The sequence below is a fragment of the Anas platyrhynchos genome, chromosome 20 (assembly GCF_047663525.1).
Source record: "Anas platyrhynchos isolate ZD024472 breed Pekin duck chromosome 20, IASCAAS_PekinDuck_T2T, whole genome shotgun sequence".
NCBI classification, from domain to species: Eukaryota; Metazoa; Chordata; class Aves; order Anseriformes; family Anatidae; genus Anas; species Anas platyrhynchos.
Window position 1 is genome coordinate 7689683 of NC_092606.1, and position 23239 is coordinate 7712921.

Genomic DNA, 23239 nt, shown 5'->3' on the forward strand with positions numbered 1-23239 from the left:
CTCATCAGCTGTGGTGGTAAATAATAGCTACATCACATTAAGATAGTTGCATATAATGTACTGTCTTATACAGGCATGAAAATGTCTTCTGTAACAAGTATTTCTATTTTTGAAGTCAAATAGGCTGAAACTGCAAAATAACCTACAATTTGGATGTTTCTAAAACATCCAAACACCTTCCTTGTGCTCTTCTGGATCATGTTCATTGAAAATCATCCCAGTAGGTGCTCAGCACCTTGAGGTCTGTCTTTGATTTGAGGAAGTGGTGTAATTCATTTAACACTATTAATTGTACTAGATTGATTGCGAGTCCATATAGAGATTTTTTTTTCTTCATAGATTCTTTATGCAAATTGCTTTATAGGTCACATTTTGAGACCGAAATGTTGCCTAGGAATAATAGTTCTCCAGGTAGTTCTGTTTGTTCTCTTGATGCAAATAATATTTTTCTTTTCATTGCCAAGGTGACAAAGTGGGAACTTTCTCTTTTCTTGCATGCTCTCAAAACATGAGCACAGTGCTCTACAGGATGAGTAAAATGCAAGCACATCTTCTGAAAAAAAAAAAAAAAAGAGAAAAATGAGTTTATCCGTGCTTATAGTTTATTGGGGTATTTTTTTTAAAAGAATTCTCCCTTTAAATGGTAATTCTTACAAAAAATCATTTAGGCCTTAATTCTTACCTGTGGTCAATTCAACTTCATTATTCCTTCAGTCTGAAGTTCCCAGTAATCCTGTTTCAAGCACCTTTTCACCCTAAACAGAGAGCATTGCTGTTTCGTATATAGCAAGGAGGGGTTTAAACATAGACATAGGAAGTTGTTAAAGTACTTTAATCTACAGTGCTATAAAAATACAAGGCATTTATTTGCATGATTTGTATTACGAGACTGGTGTGAGAACTGGCAGGTTGTGCAGAATGAGCAGTGCAGTTGGCTTTTCCATTGCTCGTGGTGAAATCCCTGAAGTCTGCTTTAAGTAACGGTATTTTTTCAGTGTCAGGTACTTAACTGGATTGGTGAAACAATGCTGCTTTTTTTTTTTTCCACTGTTCTGCCCTTCCCAATGGCTATTCTACAGATTTCTCCATTTCAAAGGCTTGCAGAGAGAAAACTTCTGTCCTAGGGCAGGAGAAGCTGTCCCCACCATTAATGGAAATTAGAAGTAGAAGGGCTTTGTTCAACTCTTGAGTCATTGCCTGTGGCTCCTCTACTGCATTGAGGAAGATGATGAACAACTCTGTAGTGAGTCAGGAACTGCCTGAAGGCTTTTGTTGCTTTTGATATAAAAACTCTGTGATTCCTGACTCAGAAAACCATAAAACCCTATAGGGCCATAAAGAGATCTTTCAGCCCACTCCCTGCTGCAAGATGGGATCTGTTTCTACATGCATCAAGTTTGGCAGATATTTATGTAGCCCTATCTTAAAAGGCTCTCACTGGAGGTTCTGCAGTCTCTGTGGGACATTCGTTTCAGTTTTTTGTTAGCCTTTTCTGTTTAAAAAAAAAAACAAAAACAAAAAAACTAACGTATTTCTTCAGTCTTTCTTGTTGTAATTGTTTTTCATCCCATCCAAACAGATTTTCCTTCCTCTTTAAAGCAGGCCTTCGTGGGTTTGAATGGTTGTTTTTTCTGCCCATTCCTAAGTTTTCTCTCTTCTGAGGTTTCGTCCAATCTTGCCTCATAGTCATATTTTCTGACTACTATCTTTACGCTATTTTGAATTGTCTCCACATCTTTCTTTGGGTGTGAAACCCCAAACCAGATGCAGGGTCAGCAGTGAATGCTTGCAGCCCAGAAAGCCAACCATATCCTGGGCTGCACCTCGAGCAGCACGGCCAGCAGTGCAAGGGAGGGGATTGTCTCCCTCTGCTCTGCTCTTGTGAGCCCCCACCTGGAGCCCTGCACCCAGCTCTGGGGCCACCAGCACAAGGAGGACAGGGAGCTGTTAGAGTCAGTCCAGGGGAGGCCATGAAAATGATCAAGGGGTTGGAGCACCTCTCCTATGAATACAGGCTGAGGGAGTTGGGGTTCTTCAGCCTGGAGAAGAGAAGAACGCTCTGGGGACACCTTGCAGCAGCCTCCGTGTACCTAAAGGGGGCCTACAAGAAAGCAGAGAGGGTCTTCTTACAAGGGTCTGTAGAGATAGGACAAGGGGTAATGGCTTTAAAGTGAAAGAGGGTAGATTTAGATTAGATATTAGGAGTAAATTCTTTACTCAGAGGGTGGTGAGGCACTGGCATAGGCTGCCCAGAGAAGCTGTGGATGCCCGAGCTCTGGAAGTGCTCAAGGCCAGGCTGGATGGGGCTTTGGGCAACCTGCTCTAGTGAAGGTGTCCCTGACAGTGGTCAGAGGTTGGAACTAGATGATCTTTAACGTCCCTTCCAACCCAAACCACTGTATGATTCTCTGTGCTGTTTGCCTCTCTACCACTTCTCAGTGGGATCACCTCACTGTTGGGATCCATCTGTGGAAACTCTAATCAAGTCACTTAAATGTTTCATTTTGTGGAATTTTATAAGTAAATGATTTATTCAGAAAAAAAAAATGCTACTTGCATACTGATAGTTGAATACTTTTGATTTCTAGGAATAAACTGCTGTCTTCAGCAGCTGTATGTTACTGAAACAGGTGACACGATGACTTCTAACAAAAAGGAAATGCCTGAGAGTGTTGCTTCACTGAGATGGTGGATTTCCCTCTTTTTATTCAGGTTAAAGAACTGAACCATTATTTGGAAGCTGAGAAGTCATGTAGGACTGACTTAGAGATGTACGTGGCTGTTCTCAACACACAAAAATCAGTACTGCAAGAAGATGCAGAAAAGCTGCGGAAAGAACTGCACGAAGGTACCTATGTGCTGATAATCCTTTTGACTCTTCTATGTAAGGATGTTACACAAAACAAAATAAACAGTATAGCTGTTACTTCTCTTCTGATCTTGTATCTGAGTTGTATTTGGGGGAAAAAAAATGGGATGGAGAGGAAGCAGTGTGTTTATATGTGAAAGCCCCTGAAATGTTTATAAAAGAGTTGACTTTGGAGACCTCTTATGATGGAGAGAAATAATATCCACTCAGTCGCTCTGGGGATGCTGTTATGCAGTTGAATTTGTGTTAGATTCTCATAGTATTGCAAGCTTCATTCTTACTAAAGTGATTTTACTGGTGTCTTTTATTTGTGTAGAATTATGAGCATTATTTCCATAATGCAATAATCTATTGATACATCTCTCTGAGGTATGCCAATTCTGAACGCCTGGTGGTGGAATAGATGTGTGAATGTACGTCCATGGCAGTACAGCGCAGAGTCACTGTAGAGGAATGTAAAGCTGAACCTTCTGTTGAAATAAATAGGGGCTTAGAAGACAGTCTTTTAAAACCAGCACTAAAAAAAAGAAAGTATGAGAACTCATGAATGAAGTTAAGATAATAGTTTTCTAATTGGGAAATCTTGCATTTTCAGTGATACATTCCTAGTCTCAAGACAGCTTTAGGAATTAGGAATTTAGAAAATGTCTTATTTCTTTCTACATAGTTGTTGAACAAAGCTATGTTGACTTTGATTAGAACAATAATTACTTTTATTCATGAGAATGCCTTGTTTAAGAAGACAGGTTAAAAAAAAATGCTGGTTCAGAACAACTCTTTCTATTTTTGAATAGTCTGCCATCTCTTAGAGCAAGAGCGACAACAGCACAACCAGTTGAAACACACATGGCAGAAAGCCAATGACCAGTTCTTGGAGTCTCAGCGTTTGTTGATGAGAGACATGCAACGTATGGAAATTGTTCTGACCTCTGAGCAGCTTCGACAAGTTGAAGAACTGAAAAAAAAGGATCAGGTTACTTGCTGCTTACCTCTTTTTATTTTATTATTTTTTAATTACAGTACTGTAACTTTAATGTGGTACGGAAAAGTACGGAAAACACGTTGGAAGCAGAAGTTATTTGTGTGCTAATATTTCCAAAAAATGACAGCAGTCAGCTTTAATAATTTTCCATTTAAATGACAGCTGAGAGTTGTAACAAACTCTCCATTTATGTGAATGTTTTAATACTGTTACCTATAGTAACTTTAAAAGTAATGTTGCCAGTATTATTAAGTGAAAAGGTATTAATATCAAGAGGTTAACCTAGTTGTTTTCCATCACAGATGACAGTTTCTTACTCCAAGATTAAGGATGTTAAGATAGCAAGATTCACTTCCTTCTAGTTGTTTATTTTATTTATTTAAGACAGAACCTAGTTCAGGCATAAATTTAAGAGCTTCATTTTGAATTCTCTGATGCAAGTGATTGTGTTCATGCTTTATGGCTTAGTGTTCTGTGAGGTCCTTATTTGATTCTTTTTGTATATATTATTGCATTGTTTGTGATCAAAGCACTTGTTTTCACATTTATCTTGGAGGTTTTTGCTTGTATACCGGCCATTAGATGAGTGCATGTTATCAGGTTCTGTACAATAGCCACTAACAGCTATTTTTATTGTTCCTTATTTGGTAATTCCTATAAGAATTTGGATCTAAATAATACATTCTATGGATAATTTTTTTTCTAGAATGTATGTTGGACACTGAACATGAAAAATAAGTCAGTTTGGGTGCCTTTTGAAATGAACACTAGATTTTTTTAAATGAAAATAACCCTTATGAGACAAATAGAGGAGTATTTAGCCAAAAGAGAAAAAGTCTTTCTGGTGCTGTCTTCCTTTGTAGTTCAGTGTATGATGAAAGCTAATGTTATGACTACAGTGGCAAAATTAAATCCTGTTTATATGCATTCACTATTGACCATTGATTTCTAGGAAGATGATGATCAGCAGAGACTTAGCAAGAGGAAGGAGCAGAAGCAAAAAGATTCAGATGATGAAACGAAAGCTTCATGTTCTCTAGCCCATGAGGAATCCCTTACCCAGCTCTCTAATGAAGAGGTAAAACAACTGAGTAGTTCAAAGCAACTTCAAGTTCTTTTGCATTCCTCAGGGTGATTACAAATAGAAATGCAAACGTAGTGACTTCGTTCTCTGTCACTTATAATTCTTAATAAGCGGTGTAAAATCTTTGGAGATGCACTTGAATATATAAATTCAAATAAAGATTGGAAGACAATACTGTAAAATCCTCTGAGAGATGCTGTTAAAACTGTAATTTACCTTTTGCATTCCAGCTGTTAAATTCTCTTTGGATTTATATCCATGTTCTAACACATTTTCAGAATTAAATTCTAATTAAATTCAGAATTGAAATCTAAATTTTCAGAATGAAACCAATTAAATCTGAACAGTAAGCAAACATTTTGTAGCTAATTTGCTAACCTGCTTCTTCAGTTGAGTGCGTGCCTATGTGTGTTTTAAGATACTTCCAACTGTGTAAACTGAGGGTTTTGACCACATCTGTTCTACAGCTGAAAATTAGGGTTTTTTGTTTGTTTGCTTGTTTTTAATCCAAGCTGGTAGATGGATCTTAGCACCAAGTTTTCGCTGAAGCTGCTTGAGCTACATTAGTAGCTTTGTTAGACAGCTGGACAAAGTGATACTACAAGATGTCATTGGTTAGCAAGTCGTTTTGGTGTTGTAGGAAGTCATACACTGGGACAAGCTGAAATAGTATTTGAGATTTGCTTAAACTTTTCTTTTGTGAAGAAACAAGTCCAAGGAGCACACAGATTGGAACTTAGAAACCAAATACCAGAATGGGTAATTATTTCTCCTTTTCCAATGTATTTTGCTTGCTTAGCTGATAACCCTAACAGGTTCCATTTTGTTTTTTTTAAGTCAAAGTAAGGACAAAATAATATAAAGACTGTGTTTTGCACTATAGAAGCTTGTTTAAGCCCCAAGAGACTTGAGAATTCTCAATGTGAACTGATATTTTGTTCATTTTATTTATCCTTTTTAAAGAGAGAAAATGTATATATTCCAGGGTCTGCCATTCATTGTTTATCAGTGTTTTGTAACAGTTCACAATGCAGAAAGATGTTCAAAATCATAACATCTAAATGGAGCAGAGGTACCCTTTATAATACACCAAGGATACGTTTTTTTTCTGTTTCATATACAGTGTTCAATACTAACATTTCTTTATCGAGATAGGTAAATGAGAACAATTGATGACAAACAAAGGTTTTGTCTTCTGATGTTTTCTGTATAATTTCAGTTCTTGGGATACATTTTAGTCCATTAAGTACTGCATTTATTTTGTTCTAGGAATTATATGCAATGGGAAATCTTGTATTTTGGGGAAGGATATGGTTTCCAAAGTCATTTAGGATTTGTTTTCAATTGCTATTTATGGATTTGTTTTCTATTGCTTCTTAGAGCCTTTTTAGCTGCACAGAAAGTGTTTTACAAGTGGCAATAAATTGTATTATCAGTCATGTCTTATATCTCTGAATTTAAATTCTGAGCTCCTCTCTGTTGAGCATTTAAAAGGCTTTTCAGCTTGCAATACAAAAAAACAATTTAACTATATCATCAATCAGTTGTCTGATGATGCGATTTTATATAAGTCTATACTCTCTTGACTTTTTTTCATGAATTTCAACTCGTATATTTGCATTTTAAAGTAAATACATAATGTAAACACATGGAAGTAGCAGCACCCTACTAGTCCATGCTGGACTTATTTTGGAATTCAGTATTTTTCTCAATAGATTTATTTTCAGTGGTGCTTCCTTTACATGTCTAATGGCAAAGAAGAAGTGCACTGGAATGGATGGTATTTTGAAAACAGTCATGCTTCTTAAATAAAGCATTGCTGCTCTCTCTTTTCAGTGCTACAAACAAAAATAGATCAAGAGACTTAATGTTCCTTGTACAGGTCACAGGACAGTTACTGTGGCTTTTGGTATTGACATTCCCCAGGATGCCTTTCTGTTTAATCCCAGCCTTTTGCCTTTTCATTTTTTTATTTTATTTGCAAAGAATATTTTAAGTATCATAAGAAAATATTTTCCTCTTGCAATATTTTATGAGACGCTCAAAGTAGAAAAAAGAAATAGAGGAAAAATACTCACTTGTCACTACAGAGTAGATTTTAAATACATCATTCTCCACTCTTATGTTGGTGTTAAGTCTTTTCATTTTCACATGGACAGACTTCTGAACTTAGTTGTGGAAGAGGAATAGGATACTTGTGTTCTGTTCTAGAAGTGTTCTAGAAGTTCTAGAAGTGACATTGCAAGTGTCTCCCTTTAATGGAAGAAGTGCCTTGTTTCAAATACTGGAAGATATAAGGTGACTGTGTCCTTGCTAAGAGCTGGCAGGAAGACAGATTCTTACAAAAGCACTCTTAACAGAAGACTTTTTAATTGCAGCTGGTACATTTCAGCTCTATATCCTTTTTTCTTCAGTCTTAAGCTTGTTGATCAGATGTTCTTGCCAAAGCCAACTTAAACCTCCCTTTGCTGTGTATATATGTATATACTTGCCGTCCAGCATTCCCCTTGTACTGTGCTCCTAGAATGTTAACTTTTTCTTTCTTGTTTTCCAATTCCAGGTGCATTTAAATAGCACCCATGGCTCAGTCCATTCGTTGGACGCAGACTTGCTTCTGTCTTCTGGTGAATCCTTCAATAAATCAGAAAATGATATGTTTAAAGATGGACTACGGAGAGCACAGTCAACAGACAGTCTGGGGACATCTGGATCTTTACAGTCCAAAGCTTTAGGATACAACAACAAAGCAAAATCTGCTGGGAATCTGGATGAGTCAGATTTTGGACCACTTGTTGGAGCAGATTCCGTCTCTGAGAACTTTGATACAGCTTCCCTTGGGTCTCTGCAAATGCCAAGTGGGTTTATGTTAACCAAAGATCAGGAAAAAGCAATCAAAGCAATGACGCCAGAGCAAGAAGAGACTGCTTCGCTTCTTTCCAGCGTTACACAAGGGGTAGAAAGCGCTTACGTGTCTCCTAGCGGGTACCGCTTGGTGAGCGAGACAGAGTGGAATCTTCTGCAGAAAGAGGTGAGTGAGTGCCCGCCCTGCTGCCACCTGTGTCGTGGGCTGCCTGCCGGGGGAAGGCTGTTCAGCTCCTGCTGCTTTGCTTTCCTTGGAGGGCAGTCATGGAAGAAAACACGCAGCATCATAGGTAGCTACTCGCTTCTCTCTGGAATATTTCTCTTGTTAAAGCAGATTTAATGTAAGGGGTATCAACTGACTGCTCATGGTGAAGTCAGCTTTATTCAATGCAGAGCATTTTTAGGGGAGGCTTTGGCAGAGGTTGCTGTTGATTTCATGTGAGGGGGGAGCTGGGGGGTGACTGGGAAAGGACAAAGACTTAACAAAAGGATCAGGGCTAACAGTGCTGCTTTGTATGCCAAGGATATTTACTGAGAATTACGCATGGAGTGCGACTTAGAAAGGAGCAACCGAGATATGCATAACACACACAGCTACCACAAAGGAAGCTTCAGAAAATTGTCAGGGATTTGCATCATCAGAAACTAATTTTGGTGAGCAATGAGCAGCAGATTAGGCTTAACGCTGTGCCAATTTCAGTATGGGTGACCAAGGAAATATTGCTTCTGGGTGTTCTGCCTGGCAGGTTTTCAGCAGCTTTATACGATGCCAGTTTAAAGCCTGTGTTTGGTTTCCTGCTGAAAAGAGGAATATTATTGGGGCCTGGATTTCAGAAGGAGGGAGGCCAAGTAATAATGCTGTAGGGGGAAGAAAGGGAGGCAGAAGAGATGAGTCAGAAATGGGTGAAGATGATGCTGGGGGAGGGAAAACGAATGTAAGAATGCAGGTGGAAGAGGCCAGGCAAAGGACAGATAAGGTGAAGAAGTGTTGATATTTTATTTCCTCAACTTAATGGAATTCAGCTTATCTGCAAATCGTTACTTAGGGGGTCTTAGGTTTAGACCTATTGTAAAATTGCTGGGTTTTATGTTGCTGCTAGTTTACAATGACATAGTTTCTCCCTCTAGATCCTACAGTCTCAGAGCTGACTTCAGTCCTTTACTTTGAGTATTTCCTTGCCCCGATGACATTTTACTCCAATCCTGTCTTAGAATTAAGGGATAAATACCCTGCTTCCCACGTATTTCTGGAGGCAGGAGCACTGGTGGGGCTTGTGAATGCTGCCCCGTGTGGGAGGGACGTGAAGCAGCAAACACAAATCAGACTTCAGCCCCGACGTGACTTGCAGTAGGAGCTTTGAGAAAACTCCCATTTGTCCCCTCAGCCAAAACGGCAAATAAATTCCTTGTTTCCTTGCTGCGTACCCTAATACTTTTCCCCTTCCCATTTTTTGGAAGTCTTTCTGTTTGTTTTAAACTTTTCTTCTACTTGCTTCTTTCCCAGCTGTTCCTTTAGCTGATTACTCAGTCTCTGATACTGAGCTATGTTCAAGGAGGATATTAAAAAATAAATAAATCTGGATGGCTGTTGTAGCACCATTAGTATATGCTGTTGCAAAAATACTCAAATCCCAGTTTCAGGGAGAAAAAGATTAAAGGAAACCCTAACCCAATGAACTGACTTGCTTTTTAGTTGGCTTGTGTTCATTTAATTAAAAACAAGCAAAAAAATGTAGTGTCATGTTTATAATTTGATTTGTAACACAATGTAATTGCATGAAAAAAGGCTAAAGGCTGTTAAAATCTGTTCTCCAAAATGTCTGTTTCTATGCAGGTAATTATGTGATAAAATTCAGAAGGACACACTAAATGACCTGATAAACTCTTGCATGTCATGGCTTATTGCTCTTCACTAATAGTGGGATTTGTGCCAGGAAAATCTATGTACAGCAGCTGATTTGTTATCCTTTACCTCTAGAGCAATTTAATCTTGCTGTTACATGATTCTGCTGCTGTCTTTTATCAGTAATATTTTGTGAACACACAACACACCTGAGAGTATGTATCACTCCTGCATTCCTTGCATTTTATAGCCTGTATTGGAGGTGATAACTCTGTCCTCTAGGTGCAGAATGCAGGGAACAAGCTGGGCAGACGCTGTGATATGTGCTCCAATTATGAGAAGCAGTTGCAAGGCATCCAGATTCAGGAGGCTGAGACAAGAGACCAGGTAAGGTTTTTCTTCTAGCTTTAGCAAGATTTTTGCAGCTGCTCTAGGAATGAATAAGTGTGCAATGATGAACCACTTGCTGTTTTATTCATTGTTTTTAGTTGAGCCAGTGCCAGCACACTTGAAATTTAATTAATTTATGTAATTTTATTAACACAACCTAATCTGTTACTGGTGTGTGGCCATGAACACCAAATATATGTATTTCTTAAATATTTACCTCGGAGAACCACTTTACCCAGTGCCGTAAAATCATGAGGTAAAGTCACCGTTCTATAAAAAGTGTTGTGCTCATGCTGAAGCCAGTGTCTTTCATAATTTATATTCTAAAATGCTTTTCATGCATTAAATTATATTATCTTTGATACTGCAAGAGTTCTTAACAGAGAGGACCTCATCCTAGCAGCATAAAATGACCGTAAAGTACTGGAAGAGGTTTGTTTCCTAGCATATTCTGAAGAACAATTTTCAGATGGGTACAGAAGGCATGAGTCATGTTCTGCTTTGAAATAAGTGTCTGAAGTCATTACGTGGCAAAGGTCCAGTGCAGCTCGATGTCCCATGTTTCCTTATAGGTGTAATCTCTGGTGCTTGGTATTTCAGAGCAGCACAGGAACTTCTGAGTTGCATAGGATTTTTGAGGGATTTGTTTTGTTTTCTGGGAGTGTGATGAGTCAAGTTATATATGTGTTCAGAGAATAAAAATTCCCCAAAATAATGTAAAATTAAATTTTTTTTGTTGTAATGACACAGGTGAAAAAGCTGCAGGTGATGCTGAGGCAAGCCAATGACCAGCTGGAAAAGACTATGAAAGATAAACAAGAATTGGAGGAATATATGAAACAAAGTGCTGAAGACTCTGGTAATCAGGTACAATCACTTCATAATAAAGTTGCTAGGAATGAAGAAACATTATTCAATAGTATATAGCAAGAACTCATCTCCTCTTGGATAAGGGTGAACTACCTGCAGCAGAGGCAACAAAAGCGAGAGGTTCTAGGGTTAGTTATGCTCCATCTGAGCCTGCCCTTGGTTCTAGCCAAGTCTGACATGTTACCCAATCTTGGTCCTAAGGTTTCATCCCCAATCTTGAAATCCCTTACAGAGGTGATCACTGGAATTTGAGTAGTGTTTGAATTTGTAACCTGTCTATGAAATCACTCAAACATGCAAAAGTAACCGCGTGTTCTTTGTGCGTGTAGAGTAGAACTATGATACCACACACTTGACACACAGTTCATAGACTTGTGGTGAAGGCATGCAGTTGCTGAGTCTGAGATGTGTACAGATGGATATTTGGCATACTGAAGCCAAATAGAATGTGTGGTAGTCATAGCTGTAAAATATAAAAATAAAATCTTGAGCATATTAAAGGCTATGATATTAGGTAGATACCATATACAAGCCATTGGGTTGGCTTCTCTTGAGTTGTAAGACTTTCCCTCTTTCATCCCACCCAATGTTTTAATTTTTTTTCTTATTAAGGAAATAGCAGTCATTAGATGAAGTCTGTCCTAGATGACATGAATATGTTTTTCTTTTTGATGTACCAAAAGTAATCATAACTAAGTAGCGTTTCATCTTACTTCACTCTACAATTAAGTTATTTTACAGCAGCACATGCTTAACAGTATTTGGAGATCTGTGCTTTCAGAGAAGGGTATATTTTTAAAAACCATTACCATAAAGGAAATTTTAAAAACTTCATAGCTCTGCAGTTTCCCTTCAGTGTCTATGAAGTGTCTTACATTGAGGCTTGATGAGAATTAACTGTTTTGTTGTTGTTTAGAGTTTGGTAAATAGAATATAAGCTTACTATTGTTGTAAAAGCATAGCATCACTTCTGATTTGAACTGTGTTACTATTTTACTGAGTAAGCAATTAACAAAAACTTCAGTAGATTAGTTTGAAATTTAGAAGTGTATGTTATCAGTGATAACAGGGAAGAGAACTTCAGAGCCTATTTCTTCTTTAAAATTTTTCATGCTTTATATCTGTCTGTATGTTGTCTTTGTTTCTTTGTTTTTCAGATCTCTTTGCTTATGGTTAAGTGTCAGAAGTCGGAGAATTTCCTCAGTGAACTGCAGCAGGCGTTTTCACAAGCAAAGAGAAGTGTCCAGGAGCAAATGGTAAGACAGCTCAAGTCAAGAGATCATTTGAACAATGCTGTTTGTCTAGCCCTTGGGCCTCAGAGTGTTTGTAAAAGACTGTTTGTCTTGCTGTCCAACTAAGCTTGGCTGGAGAGAGCTGTGAATCTTAACATGTAAAGATAGTGACCAAGGGAGCTCCGATATGGGTGCTGACCCTCGAACAGTCTGTAGGGTCAGTCAGTCACACTTTGTGTGTATATCCGTGTAGATTAATAGGGAGCTGACTAGACAATTGTGGGTTTTTTTCCTCATTTATTATGTATATTTAATGACCATTTAGTATCTTATTTCACGTCAAATCTAAAGACAGTATATTTTTCTCAAGACATTTTTTTTTTAGGATTCCTCACAAGTAGCATTACTGGTGAATATTTTCTTCAGTTTGAGATGAATGCTCAGTGTTCTTACAGGTCAGACTTAAAATACCAGCCCTAACACCCAGAAAGAGATATGTATGGGAACTTTTTTAAAACTATTTTGAGCATCTTGTAGGAATTATGCCAGAGGACAGGAATAGGACCTCATTTTCTAGGGCAGAACAAAGTCTGACTTCCTTAGAGCAATCCATTCCCTTTTGTATTAGAATCAAGTTTCTTATTTTTTCCTCCCTTATGCAGCAGTGCTGGGAGGAAAGCATTCATTCTCCTGAATCCCAGTATTGCACTTCTGGCATCCAGGATTGCCTGCAGTACACTGGGAGTACACTTGCAGAACCGTTCTGTGTGCTCTTCTTTGTGAGACCATGCCTAATGGAGATGCAGAAGATTCAGAAAATGTATTGATCTGGGTTTACTTTTCAGAAATACTCACCTATAATGCAAAGGGCAGCATTTGTCAAAGTTTAAGTCTCCGTGCATCCAAACTAAGATTTTTTTTTTAAAAAAAAAAAAGTTCACTGGATGTATTTCTTCTGTAATGCAAGCAAAACTGTGTTTTCTTAATCCTTGTTCTTTGCAAGGGATAAGCTCTTCTGATGGCTTCCTAAAAGATGGTGGGAGGCAGACAAGTACCACTGAGAATTTTAGGTTGAATATTTAATTTTTCAGTATCTTACAGCTGAGTTGCTAGATGGTTTTAATAAACACCTCTGCCAGTTTCTGGAACCATATTTGATTTTATTTTTTTCCCTGCCTGAATAAGCACAGCTAGCAAACCGGATAAATACGGAAGAAAACTGGGAGATTTAGCAGTGCTGCTTGCTTCCTCTCATCTGCCTGCACAGTTAAGATTGATCTTGCTTTCATTTCTGGTGCAGAGGCTAGGCAAAAGAGAGGACTGATTATGCTGATCCATTTTGTTTCCCTTCTTTACAACAAATTCAGTCTTTTGAAAGCAGTGATAGTAAATGGGGCATGAAGAGATGTGAGCATGACCCTAACTGAGATTTTTTTTTTTTTTTTTTTTTTGGAAGGCTGTCCTGACACAGTCAAGGGAGCAGGTTTCAGAAGAGTTGGTGAGACTGCAAAAAGATAATGAAAGTCTTCAAGGAAAACATAGCTTGCATGTGTCTTTACAACAAGCTGAAGATTTCATTCTGCCAGAAGCAGCAGAGGTAAAACACTTTGAAATCATTTAACACAATCAGTGCACAGAACTTCATGTCATTGAAAGAAGCTTCTTTATCAAAAAGCTGCCTCAGAACAGCACACTGAACAATAATTTGGATTTAAACCCCATAGTCTGTGATGTACAAAATCATCTGATCACAACTGGTGCTTGCGAGCTGTTCCCTGAGCAAGCTTCTGAGTGTAGGTAGATAGATAATAATTTAGTTAACTGCGGCCTGACAGCTGCTTTGTTGTCGGAAATGTTCAGGTGTATCCTGGTTCAGCTAGTTTAATCTGTGTTGTGTGCACACCTGCCCAGTCACCATGACTCCATGAGCAAGTATTGTCATGTCACCATGACACCATGACTCCAGAGCAAGTATTGATTCACCAAGTAAAGCTAAGTCAATCCTTTTAATTTCTGTCGAGGCATTAAGGTTAAAACCAGTAATAGTCCTGAGCCTTGAAGAAGTGTGAGCCATCCTGGCCATGCTCACTCACACTCGAGCACATCGAGTTTAAAAGATAAGGTCGGTCAGGAAATGAAAAGCAGTGGTAGACGGTTGTAAATAATCCTGTGGAGACAGTAATGTTTACAAGCTTCTTATTTCCAAGTCCAAGCAAACTGTTTGCAGTTTTGTTTTAATGTGTTGCATTCTGGTATGGCAGAACAAACCTTGGGGTAGTACTACTTTGTGCTGGCTATAAATATGGTACTTTGTGTGTCTGAAGATCATAATACAACCCCTTGCTAATCATTGATTCAGGAGCTTCGGGAGATGGTTTTAAAATATCGTGAAGACATAATTAGCGTGCGGACAACAGCAGATCACCTTGAGGAGAAACTTAAGGCAGAGATTTTATTCTTAAAAGAACAGATTCAAGCTGAACAATATTTGAAAGAAAACATAGAAGAAACTCTACAGCTGGAAATAGAGAATTGCAAGGAGGAAATAGGTGAGCAAGGATAAAACAATGTCAAAATGAGTAATTGAAGACTTGATTTTGTGATAGAATATACTTAACCTGAATTTTTAAAACTTCCATGTCTGATAGAGTATTAACCCAAGCTGTGCAGCTGAAAAACAGTGCACGCTTAAATCTCCGTTGAATATTAACAGAAAGAAACAGGAGCTGTCCAATTTCTTCTGCGTTTTTTTTGCACTCAAGCTTTAATGTTACTGTTTTTCAGCTTCCATTTCCAGTTTAAAAGCTGAATTGGAAAGAATAAAAGTGGAGAAGGAACAGGTAAGGAGTCCTTTCACTGTGGGGTGGTTTTTTTGTTTGTTTGTTTGTTTGTTTTGTTTTTTTTTGCGTGTATACGTGTATTTAAACAAAGAGAATAAGATTTTTTTTTTTCTGCTAGTTCTATCAGGACTTTGAAAGTGACACTGTCTTGGTGTCTTTGTTGCTATCAACGTCTTTATATCTGAGAAAATGAACTTTTTTCCCAACTGCCTAAGAGGTGTCAGTAACACTTCAGATATATTTTTGTGTGTGATGTTTAGTATGCCTAGCATTGGGGAAGAGAGAGGGCTGAACTAAGGAGAGAGTTCTGAAATATTTAACGTTATTGTTCCTTCATCTCAGCTTGGTTGTGGGCTGGTGGAGGGCTGGCTTATTTGTGTATGTAACCTTTCCTTTCTGTACTAAGGAACATCAGTTTATGCATTTACAAATATTCTTTCTGAAAGGACTGACATTGTACTAGACGTTCTCAAACTATTTCAGCTTTTGATATCAGCTAAGAATGTACGTGCACCTGTGCTCTAGGTAGTTTCTGTGACCTCCTCAAAGGAAACACATAAGGTCATGCCTGGAACTTTGAGGGACGGAATTGCTCTATTGATGCCAGTGTGGGATAGGGACACATTCATAGTTCTGTTACTTAAAATGTGTTCTGTCTGTTTATTAATCTGCAAATGAAGTATTAACATATCTAATTCCTAGCTAATGTTAGGTTATCCAATTAATAACCCAAATATCAACCCTGGTCAGTTCTCTCCAGCTCCAAAAGGAAGATTGGGGGGGGAGAGAGAGATTATTTTCTATCTTCATACAAGAAATTATTTAGGTTTATTTCTGAATCCCCGGGAGACACTTGGACTGTATTTCCTATATGGAGGGACTATGAGAAATTGAAGTGTCAGGAATTCTAGTTCTAATCTTTTGTGTTGTGCTTTTGTTTTTTATTTGTATAGTTGGAAAGTTCTTCACAGGAAAACCTGCAGCAGCTGGAGAGTCTGCAGGAAGCAAAAAACACTCTCGAAGAACAGTTGAAGAAGGAGACGGCAGCAAAGGTAGCTATGTCTGGGTGTGAAGTATATGTGCATCTTATTTGATGATATACCTGTGGGCAGAGCTTATATTACAACAAAAGAACAGAAGAGGAAGTTTTTGAATGTTAAGATTGTCAGTGAAATCAACTCCATTGGGTGCAGTCTAAATCTTCATTCCAATCACTTTGCACTTAGATTTTTGAAGCACTGCATCTGAATTGTTGCTGATTTGCAGCAATTCAGATTTGGGGTGTTTTCCAAAACTAAAGACAGTAAGAGAATAATATTTTCACCAGCAGATTACTGCCTTTCCTCTACAGTACGTTTTCATTAGAACTCAGAAACCTGCTCTTTCATCTTGAGGTCCCTGGACATAGTGCTGTGAAAAGATGTGAGGCTTTTCCATGTTTTAACCAATCTGATAATGAGTAAATTTATCTGATTGGTACTAGCTCCATATTTCATAGCTCAAAAAATTGAGGTGTGGAAAGAATGATAGGATTAATTTCTTGCCAGGACTCTGAGATTAGCCATGCTTCCTTGCTCTAGTGTAATGTTCTATTCAGTTTATACAAGTTTCTCCTTTTTTTTTTAAATTCTTTATGTTATACTTAAACTGAATTATTTGTTTTTAGGCAAACCTTGAACAGCTGGTGTTTGAAGAGAAGAATAAAGCTCAGCGGTTGCAGACTGAATTAGATGTCAGTGAGCAAGTGCAAAGAGATTTTGTAAAGCTTTCTCAGACGCTTCAGGTAAGGGAAGTGCAATTCATAAGGTGCTACTTCTGTTTCTTTACTTGTCCAGGGCTGATTAAAATAAGAAATAGCAGTTGTAAAATTTCCTTCTGTTGGTATTAATGAATGATTTTTTAATTACCAGTGTAGTAAACTGACCAAGTATTCCTAGGGTTATATTAGTATTTTATTCTAATTAGGCATTCTATTAGGGATTTTATTCTGATTACTTAATCCCAGCATGTTGTTATCAGCAAAGGTACATGTTTATTGTGCTACATTAAACTGTAAAGAGCCATAAGTGATGATAAGTTTAGGCCCTAGCATTTCATTGTCCATCTCCTGACATTTTTCTGTATGTTACATTCCATAGCAATTTAAGGTGTGTATATTTGAGGATAAAATCAGGAACTTGTACTGTTGGATCTGAATATATGGAATTGTTCCTCTTCCTGCTATACTTACTGCTTTCTGTTTAAACTATCTAAAAGTCTTATCCTTGTTGTTGTTTGCGTTTCTATCCTCCCATTTCCTCCGAAAAGTAGAATCTGTGGTGTGTGATGAGATATCAAGAGGTGGCTGCAGGAAAGTTTTGGCAGGAGCGTTCCTGGAGACTAATTCCAGTTTCAGTTTAATCACTTTTAATGCCAACTGTAGAGCCAAGGGTCCTGCAGTTGTAGTGTTTGCAGGGTGGCTGTAACCTCAGAGAGCCAGGTTAAATAGGTTTCACTTTAAGTGTCTGGTTTGGGAATTTATCCCCCTAACACTGCTAAAGTCACTGTCCAGCTTACTAGAAATCTTGCTCACAAGTGGTATACTGAAGTTCAGCACTGTCTCCCCTTTGGGTTCTTGCCCAGTTCACTCAGTGAAATTCAGCAGAATTAGAGATACAGATTATTTTGAGTCAAGTGTTCAGGTTTATTTGGAAAACAAAAGCAGGAATATTGGAGACTGTCCATCCAGCTCAGCTCTGCCTAGTAAACAATAGGGAACTGTCCTCTTGTTCTGGCTGTTTCTGGAGGAGTAGGTAGTACAAGGGAGGCTATTGAGTTGCCCTGGCTGGTGAAATTGTTTCTTGCTTGTCATCATCCTGCCTCTCTCTCTCTTCTTAAAAGTACTGAATAGACTGGTTTATGCAGTTCTTAGAGCAAAAACATACATGCCACTTTGAAGATATGTGGTGCTCTTCCAAAACTTGCAGGTAGTGTGGTAGGCCTTCCTTCAGTGATGAGCTCAGTGAGTGTTAGAGCTCTGTCTTTTGTCTCTTCTTTCTGCCCTTAAGTAGTTATTACATGTTATTTTATTATTATTATTATTTATTTTTTTTTAGCACTTAGCAAGTCTTTATGCTAAGAAAAAGCAACGGTTTGTGCTGTCTCTAGTGTCCATAGCACAAGGTCTGCTGCATTACACAGGAACACAAGAGGAGAGGTTACTGCTGGATGAGGATTTGGGTTTCTTGCTGTCATTTGTGTGTGAGGTGTCAACTGGCTGAGTTTAGGTATCAGCAATGGAGAATAAGAGCTAAGAATCAAGTAACCAATAGCTGGGAATTTACAAAAGAAAACCTAGATGCTGATACAAAGAGCACAGAAAGCTGAATGACTGCCTGTGCACCTCCACCTCCTTCCTCTCAAAAAATATTGTGATCTCTTTGCATTCATTTACATGCGGTTCTTTCTGGTGCACTTCTTCAGTGTGAAGTGGCTTATCAGACAAGCAAGTGACAGGATTATACTTGGATGTAGGAACATTTCATCCAAAAGCTTTTCAGCTTTAATCTTGAGAGGTTTGAAAGCATGTGCCAGGCAGGTCTGTATTTCCTTTACATTCTTTCTGTGAATGTTGTGGCTTTACACAGCTCCTCTGGTTTGCCTGGCCAGGATACTAACAGTGGCTGGTCATTAGGCAAAACACAGTGACAATGAGGGCTTGCTTGGGCCCCCCAGAGAGTGTCTTTTATTTTGAAAGCAAAACTGTGTTATATGTTGCGTCGTCCCCCCCCGTCCATTCTTGATTCTAAATTAAGTTTGTGTTCCTTCAAGCCTTGTGTCTTTCAGCCAATGATACGTCATTGGCTCAGCTCTGGTTATGAACCTCTGGTCTTGCTCCGGCACGTTTTACTAGCTTGTTGTGTCTGTTGGTTTTCTGTAGGTGCAGCTGGAGAGGATCCGGCAGGCAGATTCCCTGGAGAGAATCCGTGCAATCCTGAATGACACAAAACTGACGGACATTAATCAGCTACCTGAAACATGACACCCTGATGAGCGGGCTCCAAGGCTGCATTTGGGGTTTTTAACTCATCTTTATAGCAACATTAATTATTATTTAACTCTAACCGAAAGAGCAGAAGACAACAGAGGGGAGCAATGACTAAGTTTTGTTTCTAGAGGGGAAAAGGTTTCATACTGGGCAGGAAGAGAGCTCGAGAGTGACTTGCTGTGTAGGAAGGAGAATTTTCTAATGGAAACACTAATGAGTGTGGTGTTTCGTGTTCCACTGAGTGGGATCAGTCCTTACATTCTGAAAAACTTCCCCTCTTTCAGCCAACTTTGTAACCTAATATAGATTTTTTGGAACATTTACCCCCCTGTTTTTCCCTTTTTTTTTCCTTTTCCCCCATTACTGTGATCAAAGTAGCTGCTGGAAACCATATTGTCCCTCCAAAACATCAAAGAGCAAAGTGGTTGAAGTTTTTCTGTTTGACTAGTCAGTAACAGTATTCAGCTAGCAGAGAGAATGAGGTGTAGAGTATGCTGTATGAATATTTTATATTAAAATATGACTTTATTAGCAGGACACTGGATATTGATCTTATTTTATAACTCAGTGCTTTTTTTTTTTTAAACCATTGATTTTGTGTTGTAGAATCTGAATGCTGCTGAAATGTGGTGGACATGAGTGAGCTGTGTGTCTCCTGAACAAAAGAATGCCAATCCAAAAAAAAACCAACAAACACAACAACAAACAAACAACCAAAACCCTGAAAAAAACTGTACTGAGAACTTAGCTCCTTGAAATATTTCCTTTGAATTCTGATCCTTTGGAGAAAAAAAAAGCACAAGACATGTACTGTTTTGTTATATCTTCTCACCAGTGTAAGTTAAAACATGGAATTACAGCTAGTTCTTTCTCATCTCTAAAGCTGAACAGTACGTTGGCTTGGGGTTTCTACAGGTCTGTTTTGCTCTAGTGGGTGGCTATAGATGTGAAGTCACTAGCTTTCACTGAAAATGGTCAAGGTAAGATGCTGAAGGAAGCAAAGTCAGCTTGACCCACCTCTCCTGGGTCAGCAAAACAGTGACTGCACTTGGTCACAGAGCACAAATGCATGGCAACTGCATTGTTCTCCTGGTTCAAGTTTGAAAGGTACAGTGCATCTCTTACAAGTATGGTATCATGTTACTGCTCTGAGTTGATTCATACACTGTCCTGTATTTCTATAAGCATACATTTAAATTACACAACAGCAGAGGTAAAAAAAAAAAAAAAAAAAGTTGTGATCAATCAGGCTTTAGGTTTGAGTTTCTTATTATATAAATAATATGGTGGTACCACCAGCATTACTCCTTTTTTCTTCTTTTATTGGAGATTCATGCATGCAGTTGGATAGCAACGGTTTTATGTATGGCTGTGGGTGTTGGAAATGGACATGGAGTTCTTGGACTGGTAGTCCCTTGTTAGGACTCAAAAGAAAGGAGGCTGAGAGAGCAGCCTTGTTTTTGTCCAAAATTTATAACTTAAGCTTGCCTCTGTTGTTTACTGTGTTTTCTTTACATACTTGGTCACAGATCTGATGGTGATGAAGAAAGACAGAAGTGACAGAAAATGCTCCAAGCTGTAATGCACATGACTGTATTTTTAGCAGTGTATATCCTGCTACTAACATAAAATTGGAAGGAACTGGTGATTTCAAAGAGGGTTGCCTTAAAAAAAACAGCCAAAAAGCAGCATACAAGCTCAATTGCTTGTAATTTATTGCAAGAATTAAAGCATTTTATTCATCCTAGAAATTAATTCCTTTCATAATCCTGACACCCAACATTTTTCCTACGTTGGTAACAACTAGACTAGTAGACGGCGGAGTTATCATCTTCCAGGTGACACCTTATGTCACATAGCAGATGTTGAAATGTGGCTTAGGTTCTTTATTAATTGGCTATTGCCAGATTTTGGGTTTGTTAACCTCTCAATTTGCTGAACAGCAAAAAAAGAAAAAAAACAAAACAAAACAAAAAACAGGTGACAGCAGCTGCCTTCTGATGCATAAATCTAATACCAGATGTTTTGTGTTCAGTTTTCCAACGGTTAGCATACTGTTCTGTTGAATAAATTCTTGGGAGCATGGGGGGGGAACAGGCCTTTGCTAAAGAGCTGCAGAATGAAGAACATTTTCCTGTGTTCCCTTCCTTCCTGAAGATTAACTCTAACTGGTTACTGACACTTAACCTGTGCAGCAGTGCTTCAAGGAAGCCTGTTGTTTTGTGGCTAATCTCAGCAAGCTGAACACTTGAGGAATTGCACCTGAAGATCTATGCAGAAAAAGACTTTTTAGTTGAGTTTATGGACTGTTGTCTTAATGCAAGAGCTGCTAATGGCATTCCAACACCCCGTTCTGGTCCAGCTCTCAGTGCCCCTTCTCAGCAGCCCTACCTTCCTGTCTGTTCCTGCCTTACACTTAAACAACCCTGGCCTTAGCTGACCGGTTTAAGTTGTTTTGATTAGCGCAGGGTTGGTGTGGCTTTTCCCTAGCGTATTTTTACAGATTGTTGCCCTGGCTTTATGTAGGTGTGGTACGTTGCAGGTGATGGCTGCCTTTCCCAGTCTGCAGAGGGACAGGTGAGTGGCACCTCAGTCTGTGATCGTTCAGAAGCACAGTAACAAACACATCAGCCGCAGAAGTTGTGCATGTGTGTCCGTATACATGCCTGGGTGTTTTTCTCAGTGGACAGCGATGGTGTGTAGGGCTGGTCTGAAGAGGCTGGAAGCACATGCAGTAGGGCACAAAGGGGGCTGATGAGAACTCACCTGAAAGGAGTGGTGCTGGCTGCTGAGTTCCTTGCTTGTAAACCAGGCACTGCATGAGTCAGTGGGGTAACTTCCTTTGGTTTGGAGAGGAGGGGTCTACGGTTACTGTGTGGTGGTTTTCCTTCTTAACCACTTCACACCATCATGCACCCTTAGTCCTGTTTAAGTTCTAGCTATGACCATTTTCCTAGTTGGAAGGTAAATGACTTCTTTTTTCCACCAGCCACTGATAAAAATGTATTTTTAAATTCGAAGCCTGACTAGCCACAGGAGTGTAGATGTGCTCACTACAAGCAGCTGTCCTGCTAACCCTGAGGGGAACTCACTCCTTGGGAAGGAAAACACAGCTTCAGAAGCAGTAACTCAAGCTTCTGCTGAACTCAAATTTAAGAAATATAAAGCAGCCTTTTAAAAAAGTGTGCCAAATTTGCAGAGCAAATTTAAACCACTGTCAATTAAGTGTAGTTAAAAGCTTTTTCTGTATTCACTCAACGGATTCTGGTGTCTCTGAAAACATCAGCAAGTAAATGCTTTTCCCTCCAATTCCTGGCGTCCTGGAGCTCAATTTGAATGGGGTGGTAGGTTTGCCTCACACAATAAATTTTTGTGGTTTTTTTTTTTTCCTCCTTTTTTTTGTAACAGGCACTACTTCTAACCTGGCAGGTCAGCTCTGATGCACAGGGTGAGTGGACTAGAAAGCCGGATTCTGTTTGTGCAGACTGTAAAAGGGATGAGAGCAAGTTTTGTATGCATTCCTATACTTGTATAGTCTTAATCTGTACAAAAAAAAAGCAACAAAAAACAAGTGTTCTTGCAGCATGTCTGGTAACCTCGTTACCTAACAGGTAATAACAGCCCTCCTTTCCTTACAGCTTTATTTGGCACCTCTTGCTGTGCCACTTTTGTAGCAGTGCAGTACTACTTTTCAAAACTGAGCTTGACCACGTCACCTTTTCTAAGGGGAACTGGGGGGGCAGAGACAACAATTATTTATTGTCCGCTAAAGTTTGTCTACAGCAGATAATTGGTCTTTTAATGTTAAGACGGACTTCAGAGCCACCTTTTGATGAAGGCAAACAGTGTTTGGAAGTTAATACTGCATTCCAGTGAACCAAGCCATTGGTGTCCTGTGCAATTGTGGATGTAGAATTCTGCTGTCTACAGGATTCAAGTGTAACCATTTGTTAACTGTACTGAAGGTGTGTCCTTTATGAAGAAAGTGTTCCAAATTAAAAAAAGCTGCTGAAGTGTGTGCGCTTCTCTTGTCTTTCTACTCTGCCTTCTGCCACAGGCCTCCACTGCAGTAACTGTGCCACGGACCCAGGGTAGGGGATGCTTCCCAGAGTAAACCCAGGGAGTTTTCTGCAGGAAGCAGCCATGCTTTTCCACACTACTGAGCTAGCTGTGAGTATTACACTGTAATAACTTCAGGTTTAAAAGAACCTACTGCACAATCTCCTTCCAGGAGAAAAGC

General features: G+C 38.9%; 1 protein-coding gene and 1 long non-coding RNA gene across 2 annotated transcripts in view; one reads left to right on the plus strand and one right to left on the minus strand.

Annotated features, from left to right (window-relative positions):
• Positions 1–23017, plus strand: part of RABEP1 (rabaptin, RAB GTPase binding effector protein 1) — a 52219-nt gene extending 29202 nt beyond the window's left edge. Inside the window, exons 6-18 of the mRNA XM_027445874.3 lie at positions 2713–2848; positions 3664–3842; positions 4804–4929; positions 7496–7963; positions 9923–10027; positions 10781–10897; positions 12058–12156; positions 13589–13729; positions 14492–14681; positions 14917–14972; positions 15926–16024; positions 16639–16755; positions 18892–23017. Of these exons, the coding sequence (XP_027301675.1) occupies positions 2713–2848; positions 3664–3842; positions 4804–4929; positions 7496–7963; positions 9923–10027; positions 10781–10897; positions 12058–12156; positions 13589–13729; positions 14492–14681; positions 14917–14972; positions 15926–16024; positions 16639–16755; positions 18892–18993 (1935 nt within the window). The 3' untranslated portion in view covers positions 18994–23017. The remainder of the gene's footprint in view (positions 1–2712; positions 2849–3663; positions 3843–4803; positions 4930–7495; positions 7964–9922; positions 10028–10780; positions 10898–12057; positions 12157–13588; positions 13730–14491; positions 14682–14916; positions 14973–15925; positions 16025–16638; positions 16756–18891) is intronic.
• Positions 243–7556, minus strand: LOC139999143 (uncharacterized). The gene is made up of 3 exons (XR_011804249.1): positions 7014–7556; positions 683–755; positions 243–553 (listed from the first exon to the last, which is right to left on the minus strand). It is a non-coding gene; the product is annotated as an uncharacterized lncRNA (long non-coding RNA).
• Positions 23018–23239: the final 222 nt, after the last annotated feature.